The 20,842-nt window shown below is 44.6% G+C and overlaps 1 protein-coding gene across 1 annotated transcript in view; it reads right to left on the reverse strand.

The window, feature by feature from the left end:
- Positions 1 to 20,842, reverse strand: part of LOC135524540 (potassium/sodium hyperpolarization-activated cyclic nucleotide-gated channel 2-like) — a 109,392-nt gene that overhangs the window by 22,670 nt on the left and 65,880 nt on the right. The window contains exons 5-6 of the mRNA XM_064952159.1: positions 1,596 to 1,742; positions 1,074 to 1,314 (exon numbers count right to left, since the gene is read on the reverse strand). Of these exons, the coding sequence (XP_064808231.1) occupies positions 1,074 to 1,314; positions 1,596 to 1,742 (388 nt within the window). The remainder of the gene's footprint in view (positions 1 to 1,073; positions 1,315 to 1,595; positions 1,743 to 20,842) is intronic.

Raw genomic sequence — 20,842 nt, forward strand, 5'->3', positions numbered from 1 at the left:
GATTTTTACCTTGTCAGCTCAGGGATTCAATCAAGCAACCTTTCAGTTACTAGCCAAACACTCTAACCACTAGGCTACCTGCCACTCCATTACCTTGTTTCCATATTTCCATATTCCCTCTTCCTATTTTCTCCAGCAATAATATAAATTGTCAGCAATAGCAGATGAATCAACCACAAACACCACCACAAATCTAACAGATATTCTGATCAAGTATTCTCCTCCTAACCCATGCCATGTAAAAAAGGTTGGCTTCCTAGTGGCATATAATGGTTCTGTCATCAGTGTTCTGTGGACTAATTAGCTGTTATTAATGGGCATTTGTGCTGCTGTGGATCTCAGACATTCCTTCAACACCTGCCCATGCTCCTGTCACCTCACAGCCCAACCCACAGCCTCACTGAAGTGAACTCTGCTCTTCTAAAGGGGCGTCACTAGTTACCACAGCCACAAAGTCATGGACCCTATTTCTACAATTGATCTTCTTAAAATCTGATTTTAAACCTAACGTTAGCCTAACCTTAACCACACTGCTAAGTGATTAAAGCTCATTTTCGATTCATACATATTTACAAATGCCTTTGTGGCTGTGGTAATTAGTGGAAACTCATCTGAAGAGGAGCCGGGTGTGAAGAATGTCCCCAGACCCTAAGAAAATGACTGTTTTTTTGTGGATCAACAACAGCGCTGAGTCCCTAAACAGGCAGGGGGGAGGACAGGCTGCATGGCGAAGTGGGATAAAACTGGCTGCGGGGCGAGAAGACAAGCGAGAAGAAGCCAAACTCAAATGTCAGGGTGTTTTTCTTTTCCTTTTCATTCTCTTGTCTGCTACAGTTTTAATGTAAACCATTGGATTTATACTGAGCAAAGAACATGAATTAAGTCTACATGAATGTACTGTAATGTATGCAACTTCTGTTCTATAGTAGATGTGTGTTATTAGCACCATTATAGAATAGAATAATATAGAATCTATTGATCCCAGGTTTTCCAGCAGCAGCAGATCTTAGGAAAGTTGTAGAAAACTCAATCCTAGAAAAGTAGTAATACTGTATATTGTTGACCATCCACACCTCCAAAATAGGATCCATCTGAGAGCTTCATGCCCATGGTTCCTTTGGTCAGGACACTGGTCACACCATGTTGGGTGAAGTACATCTTCTTGCCGATGGTGCCCTCCCTGATGATGTAATCTCCAGGCTGGAAGACCTCAAAGCGGAGCTTAGTCAACATAGCCGTCACAAAGTTGGGGTCGGTGTTGGCAAACAGGGGCATGGACGCCACCAGCTTACGGCAGTTGAAGTTGACAATTTCCTAAGGGTAAATATCATGACTTTTACTGAATTGCAATTTTGTTAGGTCTAAATCTAACATAGCAAAGGTGGGGAAATGGAAACAAAATGTATGGACTCATTTGTTTGGTTTAATGACTTAGTAGAACAAGAGGCTCAGAACTTCAAATGTTGTTAAGGGACATATTTGCAAAAGACAACGATGAAGCTTTGTAGAGAAATCAATGTGTTTTTGGTTCCTTTGTTCCACTCTTTAAGTGTGAGACATTGTCAGAGTTTTGATGGTGTGTTTTGTTGTTTTACCTCCCGCAGTGGTTCATTAAGCTCCTCCAGGATGCTCTCCTCATCAAACATCTTGCCCTGGTATCTGTGCTCGTAGTAGTCATGGATTTTCTGTCGGAAGTCAGCTGGCAGTTTGTGGAAAGACATGTACTGCTCCACTTGTTTGTACTATAGAATGAGAGACAGAGGGAGAGAGACAGAGGGAGAGAGACAGAGGGAGAGAGACAGAGGGAGGGAAGAAAAAGGTCAAAGTAAACAGCATTCTGTTTATATGAATGGAGAATGTGGAATATGCTCTACAGCACCTGCTTATTAACGGAAAAAGTTATTCCCCAAATTCAAGTTTGGGGGACAAAGACGTGTGTCTATATAAGCTAGTCCAACATTTCTGAAAGTCAATATTCAATGGCATCTGTAGACTGTATAAGACGATGTTTGACAAATGTACATTTTAACCAAACTATTCTTTCAATGTCATACGGACATTAATACTAGTATTCAATGCATTGTGGTCGATATATGCATTCTCATTCAATATAATTCACCATAAAAACAGATTGCATATCTCTAAACCATGAGCTAAACATCTTTCAGTGATACTATATGTTTCCTATGCCTCATGGTGTACATTGAACATATAGGAAAGACTGGGAGGACACGTTCACAGCCATTTCCTGACCTATATATGCTAGAAAGCTGTTGGGATGACCAACAGAGGAAACGTGACAGCTCCAGAAACCTACAGAGATTTATTCATGCTCTACTCTGTCAGTGGAGAAGTGTACCTGCTATATTTAATGTATATCCAAACACAGGCCTGCTCTCAGTCAACACAAACCAATATAACCCTGCCACAACTGTTTAGCTGCCTACAGTAGTCCTATTATTGGACATGGAACCACTCTTTGGTATGATGATGACTTTATTCAGTGGAAGACAGGGTTAGTTATTAATGTGAGCAGCATGCATTTCTGTACTTGGACACAGTTCTAAGAGGCTTAGATGTACACTATTTTAAACGGAATTGATGGGTATATGCACAGGGGTAGCTTGCAGTTCTGAACTGATGTTTGTAAAGCGGCAGCTGGCTAAGTATATTCTATGCTAATTCATAGAGAGAAGATCCCTGCTCAAATGTAATTTTTATGATTTACACTATTTAATTTTAATTTAGTGTTTCCTTCTCTCTCTTTGAGGGAGCTGCCAATCAAATTGTGTCAATTGTGCTCGCTTAAAACACACTTTACACCTACTTTTATGTAGCTCCAGTATTGTCTTATGATGCCCTTTAATGTTCACTAAGTGTACAAAACATTAAGAACACCTGCTCTTTCCATGACATAGACTGACCATGCGAATCCAGGTGAAGCTATGATCCCTTATTGATGTCACTTGTTAAATCCACTTCAGTCAGTGTAGATGAAGGGGAGGAGAAAGGTTACAGAATGATTTTTAAGCCTTGAGACAATTGAGACATGGATTGTGTATGTGTGCCATTCAGAGGGTGAATGGGCAAGACAAAATATTAAAGTGCCGCGGTGTGGTAGTAGGTGCTAGGTGCACTGGTTTGAGTTTGTCAAGAACTGCAACGCTGCTGGGATCCACCTCCCAATGGAAATCCAGCCAATTTGACATAACTGTGGGAAGCATTGGAGTTAACATAGGCCAGGATCCCTGTGGAATTCTTTCGACACCTTGTAGAGTCCATGCCCCGATGAACTGAGGTTGTTCTGTGGGCAAAAGGGAGTGCAACACAATATTAGGAAGGTGCTCCTAATGTTTTGTACAGTCAATGTATAATGTCTTTGTTGCTGAACAGAAGAATGAACAGGGTATTTGCTAATCCATTGACAATGCTGTCTAGGTTTTACAAGAGCAGATAATTGGGTTTTCTCCCAGTTTCGAGCATCATTGGGTTTCAGTAAACAATGCACACTCCTGTCACACAACAAAGCTAGTGGTGAAAGAAGAAAACAGTAGCCTAACCATGTGACACAGCTTGTGTATTAGAGCAATACAGTGAACAACACCCCTCCAACCATGGACAACCTTTGCCCTTTCCATTTAGTTATAAAACATGTGAATAAAATATTGTACAAAAACTGATGCAGAAACAGCCACAAACAATGGGGAAATATGTTGTGTTTGAAATCAACAGCCTTGTTTTTCATACCACCCATTTGGCCCTACCCACCATGACATCATGGAGGGGGAAGTGTTCATGAATCTACACATGAATGAACCAACAGGAAGTTGTGGTCCTATTGATTCAAAGTGACTAATTGACAAGCCACATGGACTGATAATAGTGTAGTGATGCTAGCCCTATCTGAAGTAGAAGGCTGTTGCATAAGCTCTCTCTCTCTCTCAAGGCTACACGAGTAACATGGTCACTCCCATCGTATAATCATGGCATCTAGGGAATAGGGTGTAATTTCAGACACAATCCTTGTTTCTTTCAGACTGACAGATGTGTATCGAACATGAATGTATCCTTTCAACATATAGCATGCATCACATAAGACATGCATCACATCACCAAATGTGTGTGGTTATGCAGTGAGGGGAATTCAGTAAAGTATTGTCAGACACGTAATGCATGCATTCATTTAGAGTACTGATGTTTTCCATGCATGTCAATGGCAGGATTTATATGAATGGGAGGATGGAAGCAACAATGACCTCGCCTGTTTTGCCACTGCTGAGGAGGTAAGTGACATATGGGCAGTTTGATGTGATGAGATGTGACCCTGTCTGCTTCCATCGCCTGGTATCATTACTCTCTTCAGGACAACACATAGTCCGTCCTCCCCAACCATCTTTCCTTTATACCTCTATCTCCTCTATCTTGATATGCTCTCCACACTTCTCTCCATTCTACCATTCTCTACCTCTGTTACCTCCGTACTGGTCCCTCCTCTCTTTACTCTCTTCCATATCTCTGTCATCTCTCTCTCCTTTATACCTCTATCTCCTCTATCTTTATATGCTCTCCACACTTCTCTCCATTCTACCATTCTCTACCTCTGTTACCTCCGTATTGGTCCCTCCTCTCTTTACCTCTCTTCCATATCTCTGTCATCTCTCTTTCCTTTATACCTCTATCTCCTCTATCTTTATATGCTCTCCACACTTCTCTCCATTCTACCATTCTCTACCTCTGTTACCTCCGTACTGGTCCCTCCTCTCTTTACCTCTCTTCCATATCTCTGTCATCTCTCTCACTCTCTCTCCTTTCTACCTCAATTTCCTCTCTCTTTGATCTACCTTTCCTCTATCCATCATCCCTTTTTCTCTCTAGTCTCTCTCTCATCTCTACCCCTCCCCTTCTACCTCTCTTCATGTTTTGTTGTTGTGAATAACTCGCGGGGCAGGCTGAGCTAAAACAGAACGGTAGTCGGGCCTGTGTCTAGGCCCGTTTGTGCCGTACAGCGAGATGTCAGTTTCGTTGGGGTATGAATGTGCTTTCCTTTATTTCTGCCTGCAATATTTCTAAGTCCTGATACACGATAGAGTTACATGTTCATGCTAACCCTGAGCTCACAGATTGGCTCTCGGTCTGTTGACTCTCTGCTAGAGTAGTCTTACGGTTGACAAGCCATGTAGATGTAGCCTATAATGCTCTCTCCTCTGTTAACTTCTTCGATATAGGGGGCGCTCTTTTAATTTTTGGATAAAAAAATCGTTCCCGTTTTAAACAAGATATTTTGTCACGAAAAGATGCTCGACTATGCATATAATTGACAGCTTTGGAAAGAAAACACTCTGACGTTTCCAAAACTGCAAAGATATTATCTGTGAGTGCCACAGAACTGATGCTACAGGCGAAACCAAGATGAAATTTCAAACAGGAAATGGCCCAGATTTTGAAGGCGCTGTGTTCCAATGTCTCCTTATATGGCTGTGAATGCGTCAGGAATGAGCCTACACTTTCTGTCGTTTCCCCAAGGTGTCTGCAGCATTGTGACGTATTTGTAGGCATATCATTGGAAGATTGACCATAAGAGACTACATTTACCAGGTGCCCGCTTGGTGTCCTCCGTCGAAATTATTGCGTAATCTCCAGCTGCGTGCATTTTACCATTTGCTTCAGAGGAGAAAGTCAACTGCCACGAATGATTTATCATTGAATAGATATGTGAAAAACACCTTGAGGATTGATTCTAAACAACGTTTGCCATGTTTCTGTCGATATTATGGAGTTAATTTGGAAAAAAGTTTGGCGTTGTAATGACTGAATTTTCGAGTTTTTTTCTTAGCCAAACGTGATGAACAAAATGGAGCGATTTCTCCTACACAAATAATATTTTTGGAAAAACTGAACATTTGCTATCTAACTGAGTCCCCTCATTGAAAACATCCTGTCAGGACCCGGTTACGAACCTGGGTCTCCGGAGTGAGAAACAGTCACTTAACCAACTGAGCCACGAATAGTCACCAGAAGCCAGAAGATGAGGCAGACACAGCAGTACTTAAGACGGTGTATTTAATAAAGTAAAAAGGAGAAGTCCTTCAATACAAAAAATGGCAAATCCAAAAGGTGGTAGGAATAGCACAAAAAAGCCTCAAGAGATACTCAAAAACAAAAAACAGAATTCCACAAGAGCATCCACCGGAATCGACAAGAATACACAGAACACTAGGGCTGGGTGCTAACATACAAACACAGAGCACAGAACTGAGGGAAACTAAGGGTTTAAATACAATCAGGGGAAACGAGGCACAGGTGCAAATAATAATGGGGAACAAGGGAAAAAACATAAGGTCAAAAAGCACAATGGGGGCATCTAGTGACCAAAACCCGGAACAACCCTGGCCAAATCCTGACACATCCGAAGTTCTTCAAAGGTAAATGATTTTATTTGAATGCTTTTCTTGTTTTTGTGAAAATGTTGCCTGCTGAATGCTAGGCTAATGCTATGCTAGCTATCAACACTCTTACACAAATGCTTGTGTAGCTATGGTTGAAAAGTATATTTTGAAAATCTGAGATGACAGTGTTGTTAACAAAAGGCTAAGCTTGTGAGTGAATATATTTCTTTCATTTCATTTGCGATTTTCATGAATAGTTAACGTTGCGTTATGGTAATGAGCTTGAGGCTATGATTACGCTCCCGGATACGGGATTGCTCGACGCAAGAAGTTAAAGCACCTTCATTGTATTACAAGCACATTGGACAAGTGACAGTGTAACACAATGGGAAGGTTACAGAGGGTAATGTCAGAAACACAGTTGTGACCCTATGTAGGGCTCCAGTCCTTGTGGTAGGGACACACACACACAATCACATCTGGATACCTATAAGAACAAGTAGCTGTTAATAAAATTCTCTCTAATTAACTATGTATGGAAATCCCCCTCGACACATTTAATCTTATTATTTTGTTTTCCTCATAATCATAATCTAATTCATTCTTAATTGCAATCGGTCCTGGCATAAACATCCATGGAAGCATGTCATTCTCACTCCTTGTACCTTCCTATAAAACATTTTGCAAAATCAATGTTCATAGATTATTTAATCATCTCTATGATGCTTGTAATTTGTCATGCTTGAAAGTTTAAAATGCTTATTAATATTTATGACTGCTTATAAAGTTATTCAAAAGTGTTAAACAAGGCTGCTTGACTGGAGAGAGCAGTATTCAGTTCACAATCATCTTCCATAGTAGTCAATATCAAGGTAGGTAGGACAATGTAAGGGTGTCTACTTTTCTAATGCTATGAAACCACAGCAACAGGTAAAGAACAACTAAAGCTGTATCACTTAAACTTTACAAATTTGCAGCATGTCACTAACATTGAAGACACATTGGGTTTATTAGTGATGGCTCTAAATCGACTATGTGACACTGACCCTTGGATGTACACAGAGAGCTAACATTAATAATGTTCATGTCAATCTCTCCTGGCTCAAAGTGAAGGAGGCGCACAGTACTACATAGAGCCATGACTTCATGGAACTCTATTTCATGTCAAGTAACTCATGCAAGCAGTAGAATTAGATTTTTTTTTTACTGATAAAAATACCCCTTATGGAACAGCGAAGACTGTGAAGCAACACAAACATAGGTACAGACACATGCATACAAACACACAATAACATACGCACTTGTCACGCCCTGATCTGTTACACCTGTCCTTGTGCTTGTCTCCACCCCCCTCCAGGTGTCGCCCCTCTTCCCAATTATCCCCTGTGTATTTATACCTGTGTTTTTTGCCTGTTTGTGGCCAGTTCGTCTTGTTCGTTCAAGCTAACCAGCGGTTTCCTGTCAGCTCCTATCATTTCCCAGCCTCTCTTTCCTCGTCCTCCTGGTTTTTAGCCTTGCTCCGTGTTCTTTGATTACTTGTTAGATATTATTGCATAGTCGAACTAGTAGCATAAGCATTTCGCTACACTCGTATTAACATCTGCTAACCATGTGTATGTGATCAATTAAATTTGATTTGATTTGCTTGTCCTGATATTGTACCCGCCCGCCTGACCTCTCTGCCTGCCGTCCTGTACCTTTGCTCCACCTCTGGATTACTGAACTCTGCTTGTCCCTGACCCTGTTTCCCCCTGCCGACTTGTACCTTCGCTCCACCTCTGGATTACTGAACTCTGCCTGTCCCCTGACCTTGAGTCCGCCTGCCATCCTGTACCTTTGCTCCACCTCTGGATTACTGAACTCTGCCTGTCCCTGACCCTGTTTCCCCCTGCCGTCCTGCTTGACCGGTCTTTGCCTGCTCCTGTTGTGACAATAAACATTGTTACCTCGACAGTCTGCACCTGGGTCTTGCCTTGATCCCTGATAGCACTATACACATGTACACAAGGATTTGATGTTTTAGATACGTGGTAGTAGAGTAGGGGCCTGAGGGCACACACTTAATATGTTGTGAAATATGTTGTAAATGTATTGTAATATTGACCTTTTTTTTATAACTGCCTTAGTTTTGCTGGACCCCAGGAAGTGTAGCTAATGGGGATCCATAATGAATACAATTATACACTCGCCTCACTATCTCTATTCCAAGGTTTTGGAGGTTGTTGCCTTTTATCAACTGCCAGCTCTATGAGTTTTACCATCCTTTGAAAACTGGAAGTTTGGAATAAAGAGAATGGAGAAAATGAAGGTCAGTGGCATCATTTTAATCTTACAATTTCCCCTAAAAAATAAACTGCCACAACTCTAAACTGAAGTGAAATGATGGTAATGGTGGACTGATGCAGGGGAATGTATTCACTATCCCAGTTCACAGCATTCTAGAAAAAGCTGCCAGCCTACTCGAAGGAAATAAAGTTAGTGGCTGGTTTTGAAGGCAATTCTAGACGTTTTTGAGACCAGGGTGGGACGTCTAACTTAGACTTAAAACTTGAGCGATCTCCCAGCAGATTTACCATGAAGGCCAAGAGCAGTGGTGTAGTGGTTCCTGGAAAAGTGGGTATACTCTAATTTTGCCAAACATTTCCCAAACAGCCCACCCGGTGAAGGAAAGGTGCCCTGTGTGAAACATTCTATGTGAAACAGTGTCTTTCTGTTCGGTATGCGCCCTGAGTAAGGCTCCTAGGCACCTACCTATAGGGAATTTACAACCCCTCCCCATTCCACAACGATCATGGTCTCACCTATCCGTAGATTTCCTGACCAATCTCCCCCGTCTCAGGGGAATACTACGGTTTTGGTGATTGTGGATAGGTTCTCTAAGTCCTGCCGTCTCCTCCCGTTGCCCGGTCTCCCTACAGCCCTACAGACTGAGGAGGAATTATTCACCCACGTCTTCCGGCACTACGGGGTGCCGGAGGACATCGTCTCTGATCGGAGTTCACGTCTGGGGGTCTCGTCAGCCTGACCTCCGGTTATCAGCCCGAGAGTAATGGGCAGGTGGAGAGAGTGAGGTTTCTGCGGCCGTCTTGCCAGGACCGGCCAGGGGAGTGGGCGAGATACATCCCCTGGGCTGAGATGGCCCAGAACTCACTACGCCACTCCTCTACTATCGTGTCCCCATTTCAGTGCATGTTGGGGTACCAGCCAGTCCTGGCACCATGGCATCCGAGTCAGACCGAGGCTCCTGCGGTGGAGGAGTGGGTGCAGCGCTCCAAGGAGACCTGGAGGACCATCCAGGGATCTCTCCAACAAGCCAGTGGACGGCAGAAGAGGAGTGCTGACCGCCACCGCAGTGAGGCCCCCGTGTTTGAACCGGGGGACAGGGTCTGGCTCTTGACCTGAACCCTACCCCTCCGCTTGCCCTGCCGGAAGCTGGGGCTGCAGTGTGTAGGGCCCTTCAAACTTCTGAGGAGAAAAAGCGAGGTGTGTTATCGATGACAACTCCCTTCCTATTATCGTATTAACCCCTCGTTTGATGTGTCTCTCCTCCTGGGGCGGCAGGGTAGCCTAGTGGTTAAAGCGTTGGACTAGTAACCGAAAGGTTGCAAGTTTGAATCCCCAAGCTGACAAGGTACATCTGTCGCTCTGCCTGCGAACAGGCAGTTAACCCACTGTTCCTAGGCCATCATTGAAAATAAGAATTTGTTCTTAACTGACTTGCCTAGTAAAAAAATAAAAAATAAAAGCCCGGTGGTAGCTGGTCACCTGCAGGACGGTGAGGTGCCATAGGTCCCTCCTCCCCCTCTGGACATCGAGGGGTCACCGGCGTACACGATGCGGGCCATTCTGGACTCGAGATGCCGGGTGAGGGGCCTGCAGTACCTCGTGGACTGGGAGTGGTACGGTCCGGAGGACAGGTGCTGGGTACCGGTGGGGGACATTTTGGATCCGTCGATGATGAGGGATTTCCATCGCCTCCATCCGGATCGCCCTGCGCCTCGCCCTCCGGGTCGACCTCGAGGCCGGCGTCGGCGCGCTGCGGGGGGGGGGGGGTACTGTCACGACTCCTACCGAAGGTGGCTCCCCTTCCCGTTCGGCGGTCGTCGTCACCGGCCTACTAGCTGACACTGATTCTTTCCTCCCCCTCCTTGTCTGTTTATTGGTTACACCTGTTGTGTATTTGCTGATTAGTTGGGCTTTATTAGCCAGCCTGCCCGCCTGCTCTTGGTGCTGGATTGTTTTGTGTAACTTGTGTGCATGTTACGTGTTTCCCATTTTGTGGGTTTTGCTGGACAGTTTAAGTCCCCGTGTTTGGAGCGTTTGTTTTGTTGTGCGCCCTTTGTTTTGGTGGGGTTGGCTTATGTTCGCCATTTTGTGCATTAAATTAGCACTACCCTGAACTCTCTGCTCCCTGCGCCTGACTTTTCACCCACTACACCCAGAACGTTACAGATGGATTGATGGCCACTGGATTGATGCAAATAATCATGAAATCATTCTGCCAGGTAGGTATAGGCTACTTAGCTACCACAAAACTTCAAAGAATAGCCAGACTGTTTATTTTCTTAAATCACTGAACACTATGGACACTTATTAGAGACAGGCTTCTATTTGAGCCAGGCGTCTATTTCCTTAAATCACACAGCTATTTCTGATTTGCATTTAATTGATAAATTTCAGCATTCACTTGCAGCATTTTAAGAAATTTATTAATTTTCTGCACTATTGTGTTATCATTTACACACAGCATCAAGTTTATTTGGTATTAGTATGCCTCTTTAAACATGGTACCAGTCAAAGGTTTGGACACACCTACTCATTCATGGGTTTTTCTATATTTTTAATATTTCAACATTGCTTATTTGAGCTGTTCTTGCCATAATGTGGACTTATAGGGCTATCTTCTGTATACCACCCCTACCTTGTCACAACACAACTGATTGGCTAAAATGCATTAAGAATGAAATAAATTAATTGAAATGCACTCCAGATGACTACCTCATGAAACTGGTTGAGAGAATGCCAAGAGAATTCCAAGAGCCTGCAAAGCTGTCATCAAGGCAAAGGGTGACTAATTTGAAGAATCTAAAATATTGTTTAACACTTTTTTGGTTACTACATGATTCCATATGTGTTATTTCATAGTCTTGATTTTTTCACCATTAATCTACTATGTAGAAAATAGCAAAAATAAAGAAAAACCCTTGAATTAGTAGGTGTGTCCAAACTTTTGAATGGTACTATATACGGTACCATATATATATATATATATATATAAATAAAGGGAACACTAAAATAACACATCCTAGATCTGAATGAATGAAATATTCATATTAAATACTTTTTTCTTTACATAGTTGAATGTGCTGGCAACAAAATCACACAAAAATTATCAATGGAAATCAAATGTGTCAACCCATGGAGGTCTGGATTTGGAGTCACACTCAAAATTAAAGTGGAAAACCACACTACAGGCTGATCCAACTTTGATGTAATGTCCTTAAAACAAGTCAAAATGAGGCTCAGTAGTGTGTGTGGCCTCCACGTGCCTGTATGACCTCCCTACAACGCCTGGGCATGCTCCTGATGAGGTGGCGGATGGACCTGGACTAAAGCATCTGCCAACTCCTGGACAGTCTGTGGTGCAACGTGGCGTTGGTGGATGGAGCGAGACATGATGTCCCAGATGTGCTCAATTGGATTCAGGTCTGGGGAACGGGCGGGCCAGTCCATAGCATCAATGCCTTCCTCTTGCAGAAACTGCTGACACACTCCAGCCACATGAGGTATAGCATTGTTTTGCATTAGGAGGAACCCAGGGCCAACCGCACCAGCATATGGTCTCACAGGGGGTCTGAGGATCTCATCTCGATACCTAATGGCAGTCAGGCAACCTCTGGCGAGCACATGGAGGGCTGTGCGGCCCCCCAAAGAAATGCCACCCCACACCATGACTGACCCACCGCCAAACCGGTCATTCTGGAGGATGTTGCAGGCAGCAGAACGTTCTCCACGGCGTCTCCAGACTCTGTCACGTCTGTCACATGTGCTCAGTGTGAACCTGCTTTCATCTGTGAAGAGCACAGGGCGCCAGTGGCGAATTTGCCAATCTTGGTGTTCTCTGGCAAATGCCAAACGTCCTGCACGGTGTTGGGCTGTAAGCACAAGCCCCACCTGTGGACGTCGGGCCCTCATACCACCCTCATGGAGTCTGTTTCTGACCGTTTGAGCAGACACATGCACATTTGTGGCCTGCTGGAGGTCATTTTGCAGGGCTCTGGCAGTGCTCCTCCTGCTCCTCCTTGCACAAAGGCGTAGGTAGCGCTCCTGCTGCAGAGTTGTTTCCCTCCTACCGCCTCCTCCACGTCTCCTGATGTACTGGCCTGTCTCCTGGTAGCGCCTCTATGCTCTGGACACTACACTGACAGACACAGAAAACCTTCTTGCCACAGCTGCGTGTATATACACTGCTCAAAAAAATAAAGGGAACACTTAAACAACACAATGTAACTCCAAGTCAATCACACTTCTGTGAAATCAAACTGTCCACTTAGGAAGCAACACTGATTGTCACGCCTTGGTCTTAGTATTTTGTGTTTTAGTTTATTAGTTAGTCAGACCAGGGTGTGACATGGGTTTATTATGTATTGTAGTTTCGTATTGGGGTTTGTAGTAGTTGGGATTGTAGCCGATTAGGGGTGTATGTGGTTAATAGGTTTGGCTGCATGAGGCGGTTCTCAATCAGAGTCAGGTGATTCTCGTTGTCTCTGATTGGGAAACGTATTTAGGTAGCCTGGTTTTCGCTTTGCATTTCGTGGGTGATTGTTCCTGTCTCTGTGTCAGTTTCACCAGTCAGGCTGTAATAAGTTTCTCGTTCCGTTTGTTGTTTTGTATTTATTTGTTATTCATGTATAGTTCGTTTTGTTTGTTTCACTATTAAACATGAGTAACTTACACGCTGCATTTCGGTCCGACTCTCTTTCAACAAAAGAAGAACGCCGTTACAGAATCACCCACCACACTCGGACCGAGCAGCGTGTCAACAGGCAGGTGCAGCCCAAAGAGGAGCTACACAAGAGGCAACAGAAGCAGCTTCAGTGGGAGAGGCTACACCATTTGGAGAATTGGACATGGGAGGAGGAACTGGACGGAAAAGGACCCTGGGCTCAGCCTGGTGAATATCGCCGCCCCAAGGAGGAATTAGAAGCGGCTAAAGCGGAGAGGCGCAGGTATGAGGAGGCAGCACGGCGACGTGGATGGAAACAGGAGCAGCCCACAATGGAATACAGTATGGATACAACGACGTGGGAAGAAATAGACAGGTGGGCGGCCGACCCAGAGAGAGTGCCGGAGCCCGCCTGGGATTCGCTGGAGCAGTGCGAAGAGGGCTATAGAAGAATGGAGTCGAAAAGAAAGTCACGGCGGCGCAGAGCGAAACCCGAAAAGCAGCCCCAAAAATGTCTTGGGGGGGGGGCTATCAGGGAGTATGGCTGCGTCAGGTAGGAGACCTGCGCAAACTCCCTGTGCTTACCGGGGGCTAGAGAGACCGGGCAGGCACCGTGTTATGCAGTGGTGCGCACGGTGTTCCCAGTGCGGGTGCATAGCCCGGTGCGGTATATTTCAGCTCCGCGTATCGGCCGGGCTAGATTGAGCGTCGAGCCTAATGCTATGAAGCCGGCTCTACGCATCCGGTCTCCAGTGCGTCTCCTTGGGCCGGCTTACATGGCACCAGCCTTGCGCTCTGTGTCTCCGGTTCGCCTACATAGCCCAGTGCGGGCTATTTCTCCTCACAGCACTGGCAGGGCAACCGATAGTATTCAACCAGGTATGGTTGGGCAGGCTCGGTGCTCAAGAGCTCCAGTGCGCCTGCACGGTCCGGTCTATCCAGAACCACCTCCACACCCCAGCCCTCCAGTAGCAGCTCCCCGCACTAGGCTTCCTGTGCGTGTCCTCAGCCAAATACCACCAGTGCCAGCACCACGTATCAGGCCTTCAGTGCGCCTCGCCTGTTCAGCGCAGCCAGCGCTTTCTCCCTCTCCTGCGCTGTCGGAGTCTCCCGTCTTATCAGCGGTTCTAGAGCCTTCCTCCTCTACAGCACTGCCGGAGCCTCCTGCCTGTATAGAGCAGCCTGAGCTGCCAGTCTACATGGAGCAGCCAGAGCTGTCAGTTTGTATAGAGCAGCCTGAGCTGCCAGTCTACATGGAGCAGCCAGAGCTGTCAGTTTGCATAGAGCAGCCAGAGCTGCCAGTCTGCAAGGAGCTGCCAGTCTGCAAGGAGCCGCCAGAGCTGTCAATCTGCATGGAGCAGCCAGAGCCGCCAGTCAGTATGGAGCAGCCAGAGCCGCCAGTCAACCAGACTCTTCCAGATCTGCCAGTCAGCCAGACTCTTCCAGATCTGCCAGTCAACCAGACTCTTCCAGATCTGCCAGTCAGCCAGACTCTTCCAGATCCGCCAGACAGCCAGACTCTTCCAGATCTGCCAGTCAACCAGACTCTTCCAGATCTGCTAGTCAGCCAGGATCCGCCAGTCGGCCAGGATCTGCCAGTCAGCCAGGATCCGCCAGTCGGTCAGGATCTGCCAGTCAGCCAGGATCCGCCAGTCAGCCAGGATCTGCCGGATTCAACTGCCTGGCTGGGCTTCTTCTCGGTACTGGGCTTTTTCTCAGTGCTGGGCTTCTTCTCAGTACTGGGCTTCTTCTCAGTCCCGAGCTACCCCTCAGTCCCGAGCTGCCCCTCAGTCCCGAGCTGCCCCTCAGTCCCGAGTTGCCCCTCAGTCCCGAGCTGCCCCTCAGTCCCGAGCTGCCTCAGTCCCGAGCTGCCCCTCAGTCACGAGCTGCTCCTCTGTTATGTAGGTTTCTGGGTGAGGACTATTCGGCCATGGTCGGCGGTGAGGGTGGATTATCCCAGGACGCTAAGGGGAGGAACAATGACATTTATGAAGTGGGGTCCACATCCGGAGCCGGAACCGCCACCATGGACAGACGCCCACCCGGACCCTCCCTATGGTTTTGAGGTGCGTTCGGGAGTCCGCACCTTAGGGGGGGGTTCTGTCACGCCTTGGTCTTAGTATTTTGTGTTTTAGTTTATTAGTTAGTCAGACCAGGGTGTGACATGGGTTTATTATGTATTGTAGTTTCGTATTGGGGTTTGTAGTAGTTGGGATTGTAGCCGATTAGGGGTGTGTGTGGTTAATAGGTTTGGCTGCCTGAGGCGGTTCTCAATCAGAGTCAGGTGATTCTCGTTGTCTCTGATTGGGAACCGTATTTAGGTAGCCTGGTTTTCGCTTTGCATTTCGTGGGTGATTGTTCCTGTCTCTGTGTCAGTTTCACCAGTCAGGCTGTAATAGGTTTCTCGTTCCGTTTGTTGTTTTGTATTTATTTGTTATTCATGTATAGTTCGTTTTGTTTGTTTCACTATTAAACATGAGTAACTTACACGCTGCATTTCGGTCCGACTCTCTTTCAACAAAAGAAGAACGCCGTTACACTGATTGACAATAAATTGCACATGCTGTTGTGCAAATAGAATAGACAACGGGTGGAAATTATAAGCAATTAGCAAGACACCCCCAATAATGGAGTGATTCTGCAGGTGGCAACCACAGACCACTTCTCAGTTCCTATGCTTCCTGGCTGATGTTTTGGTCACTTTTGAATGATTTCTTTTGATTTCTTTTGATTGTCCCATGATGTCAAGCAAAGAGGCACTGAATTTGACCGTAGACCTTGTAATACATCCACAGGTACACCCCCAATTGACTCAAATGATGTCAATTAGCCTATCAGAAGCTTCTAAAGCCATGACATAATTTTCTGGAATTTTCCAAGCTGTTTGAAGGCACAGTCAACTTAGTGCATGTAAACTTCTGACCCACTGGAATTGTGATACAGTGAATTATTGATGAAATAATCTGTCTGTAAACAAATGTTGGAAAAATGACTTGTCATGCACAAAGTAGATGTCCTAACTGACTTGCCAAAACTATGGTTTGTTAACAAGAAATTTGTGGAGTGGTTGAAAAACAAGTTTTAATGACTCCAACCAAAATGTATGTAAACTTCTGACTTCAACTGTATTATCCTTGACAAACTCATTTATTCTCCTCTTTGACTGTGCGTTTTCGACAGTTTTTACTTTTGGACGATCGTCTGAGGGTCCATTGGCTGCTTCTCAGCCGTTCCCAGCCAATGGCTAGCAGTTTCTTACCAGTGATAAAAATAGATTTTTGTCATTATTTTGAGTCATTATTGAATTATTTAATGGAACAAATCAAACAAATTTCATTAGCAATTCATGGTAACCTCATTAACAATTAATTTAGACCAGCCGTTTATTTGAAACAGGCATTTATTTTGCTGAAATGTGACTGAGTTTGATTTAAGTTTTATGGTAGTTAACATTTAATTTAGATGGTTTTTGGGAAAGTTTTTCCATCTTCCAAAAGATGGTTAGGTATATTTTTCCTGTTCCTTAATCGTTAGAAACCTGGATGTTTTACTTCAAATTGAGGCATGTCTTACCTTGCTTCAAAGTTGCCTATAGCTAAAATCCCACCATAGAAACATGGAGGCAATTATTTTATAAAGACTTCCTCATATGCGTTCTCCTGTTCTATTGGTTTCCTTTCAACTTACTTTCATTGTCTAGTAGCCAAAGGCATTATCCTAGTCATACAATATAAGCAATCCATGACAATTGTTGCATCTTTCGATCTCCCCTCTTTCTAAATTTCGAATGGACATTTCCATCTCTGTCCATGAAACCACTCACATGTGCAGTGCTCATTTTAGAACAGCGTTCTACAACCGTGCTCATTGCTCCGCCCAAAAAATGTAAGAAATAATAGCTTATCAACATTTTAAGCTAAACATTCTGATCTGTTCCATCAGCCCAATTAATTTATACAGCTTATACCTCCACTAGACTACTTTGGTATGCATAGTGGGGATTAAATAATGAGTATACACAATGTCCATTGAAAAGTAAGTGGTATTTACGACGTATGCCTGCATATACCCTCCACTACACCACTGGCCAATAGTTTTTCCTGACCTTTTGACCTGACCAGGAAAATGTTTGGGTTCCCCCACTGGGTTTGCGGTTTTCCTGACCCAGAGTGTGTACTGTACCCAGCCCTACTATTAAATTGTCAGGCTGTTGGTGGGTGCAGGTAGCTGATGGATGTTAGGCTGTAGCTCTGATCTCTACAGCTCTGACTCACTGTTTAACTGCAGGCCAATGAGCAGCTCTGACAGCAACATCAAACTGAGCAGGAAGTATATGATAACGGGACCCCCATAGCAATCAAACACACACATAGAGCCTGCAAACAGTGCACAAGACAAAGACCCATACAAATCTTGTGTGAGAAGGACCCCTATGTGAGTCTATGGAGAGTCCGTCATACGACAGTTACTGTATTAGATATTCCACTTCACTAGAAGTCAGACAGAAGGAATAGGTCTTTAAAGCTTGCTCAATTTTTCTAGACTCTTATTACTACGAGCTTTCACAAGTAGCAAAGGTTCGGGCAAATACATACCCATCACACTATGGAAATATTGACTCGTTAGGGGTTGCGTTGAGTAAATGGTTGAGTGGAGCACTGTACTTCCCTGAAAGGCGGCTTGGGTCATATTTTCCTCAGAACCTATTTAGAAGTGCTGCTCCATCCTTTCATCCCTCCGGAGGAGGACAGTAACAGTTACATGACGCCTAATGCTCAAGGTGGGGTGGCCGCGGGAACGCTGTGTCCTCAGGCAAATTGTGTTTCACCCAGCTAGACGTCAAGGACCCCAAGGACGTCAAGATGAGAGAGGGATGGGGGTTGTCACCTCCAACAGTAGAGGAGAGGACACAGGGACATGCTGCTGCTGCACACTTCCTGCACTGTCCTCAATATGACAGACAGACAGGTTAACGACAGTGTATCCTATATGAGAAAACTAGAGAAGCCACCCAGGAGACATGCCAATGTGTGTTTATGTGTGTGTATCTCAGTGTATGTGTGTTTATGTGTGGGTGTCTGTGTGTATCTCAGTGTGTGTCTGTGTGTATCTCAGTTTGTCTGTGTGAGTCTGTGTGTCTGTGTGTGATGCGTTCATATGTGAGTCCATGTGAGCATGTGTTCGTCTACATGGAATGTGTGACCGATAGAGGTAGATTGAGAGGAACAGAGTGTACCTTTAGTGTGTCTAATCAGAAACAAAAAGCCCTGACCGCCTAATGCACTGAAGCCTAGACACCACACTGTGTGCATTCTGATAAATCAGTAGCCTACGCAATGTCTAACAGTGTGGACCGTGCAAACAATGACTATAGCTTTTTCTCATTTGTGACGCTAGTATCTGGAAAAGAGGATTGCTGGGTGCCAAAAGTATTATGGCAATTCTGTCTCAACACCGAAACCATGGCCAACTGTTTACACTGAGCTGGGTCAATACTACCATGCATTGTCGTCTGCTTTTACACTATCCTGTACAAAGAAACGTTCAGATTCATTGTACCATTATCACTATGTTATCTGATGGCTGCTTCAGTGTGTTTCACTGTATACTGTAGTTCAAAAGCCATAATGTATGTGGGCCTGAGGGAGATCTGGATGTGATGAGCTGTCTTAGCTGGACCACGATAGTCACATAGTTTAGACAGTATAGAAGTGGAGCATGAGAGAGAGTGCAGTTCCAGGAAGAATGGGGGCCTTCGTGGTTTTGCATGCTTTTCCAGTGACAGGAGATGTGTGCATCTCTTTAGCTAGCGATCTATCTCAAATCAAGTTGAATAAAATTGTATTTGTCACAAGCGCCAAATACAACAGGTGTAGACCTTACAGTGAAATGCTTACTTACAAGCCCTAACAAACAACAAAGTTTAAAAAATAAAATAAAAATACCTTAAAAAAACATTAGAATAAGGAATCAAAGTAAAAAAAAAAATTAAAGAGCAGCAGTAAAATAACAATAGCGAGGCTATATACAGGGGGTACCGGTACAGAGTCAACGTGCGGGAGCACCAGTTAGTAAAGGAGATCTTGGTCCCTGAATAGGGAGTAGTAGGGATGGATGTGTTGTGTAAGGTCATCACTAGTTCTGCAGCCACAAAGTTATAAACCCTGCCTATTTTTACAACTGATCATCTTGAAATGTGATTTTAAACCTCACGTTAGCTTAACCATAACCATACTGCTAATCTTATGCACAACCTTTAAAAAACTTAGCAGAGCTCGTGCCTTTCAAGCAACTTTTTTCAAATCATCATTAGACTCGCATCTCCCTCAACGTCAGTAAGACAAAATAGATGACCGTGGACTACAGGAAAAGGAATGGAGGTCGAACACGGCCCCAATCACAATGGGTGGAGCGGGTCGAGAGTTTCAAGGTCCTTGGTGTCCACATCACCAACAAACTATCATGGTCCAAACACAACAAGAAAGCCGTGAAGAGGGAACGACAATGCCTTTTCCCCCTCAGGAGACTGAGAAGATTTGGCATGGGTCCTCAGATCCTCAAAACGTTCTACAGCTGCACCATCGAGAGCATCCTGACCGGTTGCATCACCACCTGGTATGGCAACTGCTCGGCATCCGACCATAAGGCGCTACAGAGGGTACTGCGCACAGCCCAGTACATCAGCCTAGTTTCCTGCCATCCAGGACCTATGTACTAGGCGGTGTCAGAGGAGGGCCCAAACAATTGTCTTGGTGTATTTGGACCATGATAGTTTGTTGGTCATGTGGACACCAAGGAACTTGAAACTCTCGAACCGCTCCACTACAGCCACACTGATGTTAATGGGGGCCTTGCTAGAAATAGACAAAGAAATAGGAGTACCTATTTATTTGTTATTTGTTGACCGCTCAACACAGAATAGCCCATGTGCGCACTCCCTCAAATCATTTGGAGAAAATATCCTTTCTATTTTATTCAGCTTTGTTCAATTGTATTCGTCATACTATAAAATAATGCCACAGAATTTTAAGGAAATCCTGTCTCCTATAAGAACTAGTGTAGCGCACAGCCATTTGGCAAAGCCAGGTCAGGACTTAACCTAAGGACAACTCAGAGTATGCTATTCTGTTCTACATTTTCATCATATCATTTTTCTTTAGACCTGTCTAAAATAAATAATGGATTCACTGTGAAGGTTTAGGCTATATTACATGGATTTATTAGACTTTTTAAAATGTAGATGTTCCAAAGGTCTGCAGTGGCTGGAAGCCAGGAGATGCTAAATGTGTTTATGTTAATTAACGGTCAATTACTGTGAGACCAACAGTTATTTGCTTGACAATACCTAGGTGTCTGGTTAGACTGAAACTCTCCTTCCAGACTCACATTAAGATTCTCCAATCCAAAATTAAATCTAGAATCAGCTTCCTATTTGGCAACAAAGCCTCCTTCACTCATGCTGCCAAACATACCCTCGTAAAACTGAACATCCTACCGATCCTTGACTTCG

Source organism: Oncorhynchus masou, chromosome 31 (genome assembly GCF_036934945.1).
Source record: "Oncorhynchus masou masou isolate Uvic2021 chromosome 31, UVic_Omas_1.1, whole genome shotgun sequence".
Taxonomy (NCBI): Eukaryota; Metazoa; Chordata; class Actinopteri; order Salmoniformes; family Salmonidae; genus Oncorhynchus; species Oncorhynchus masou.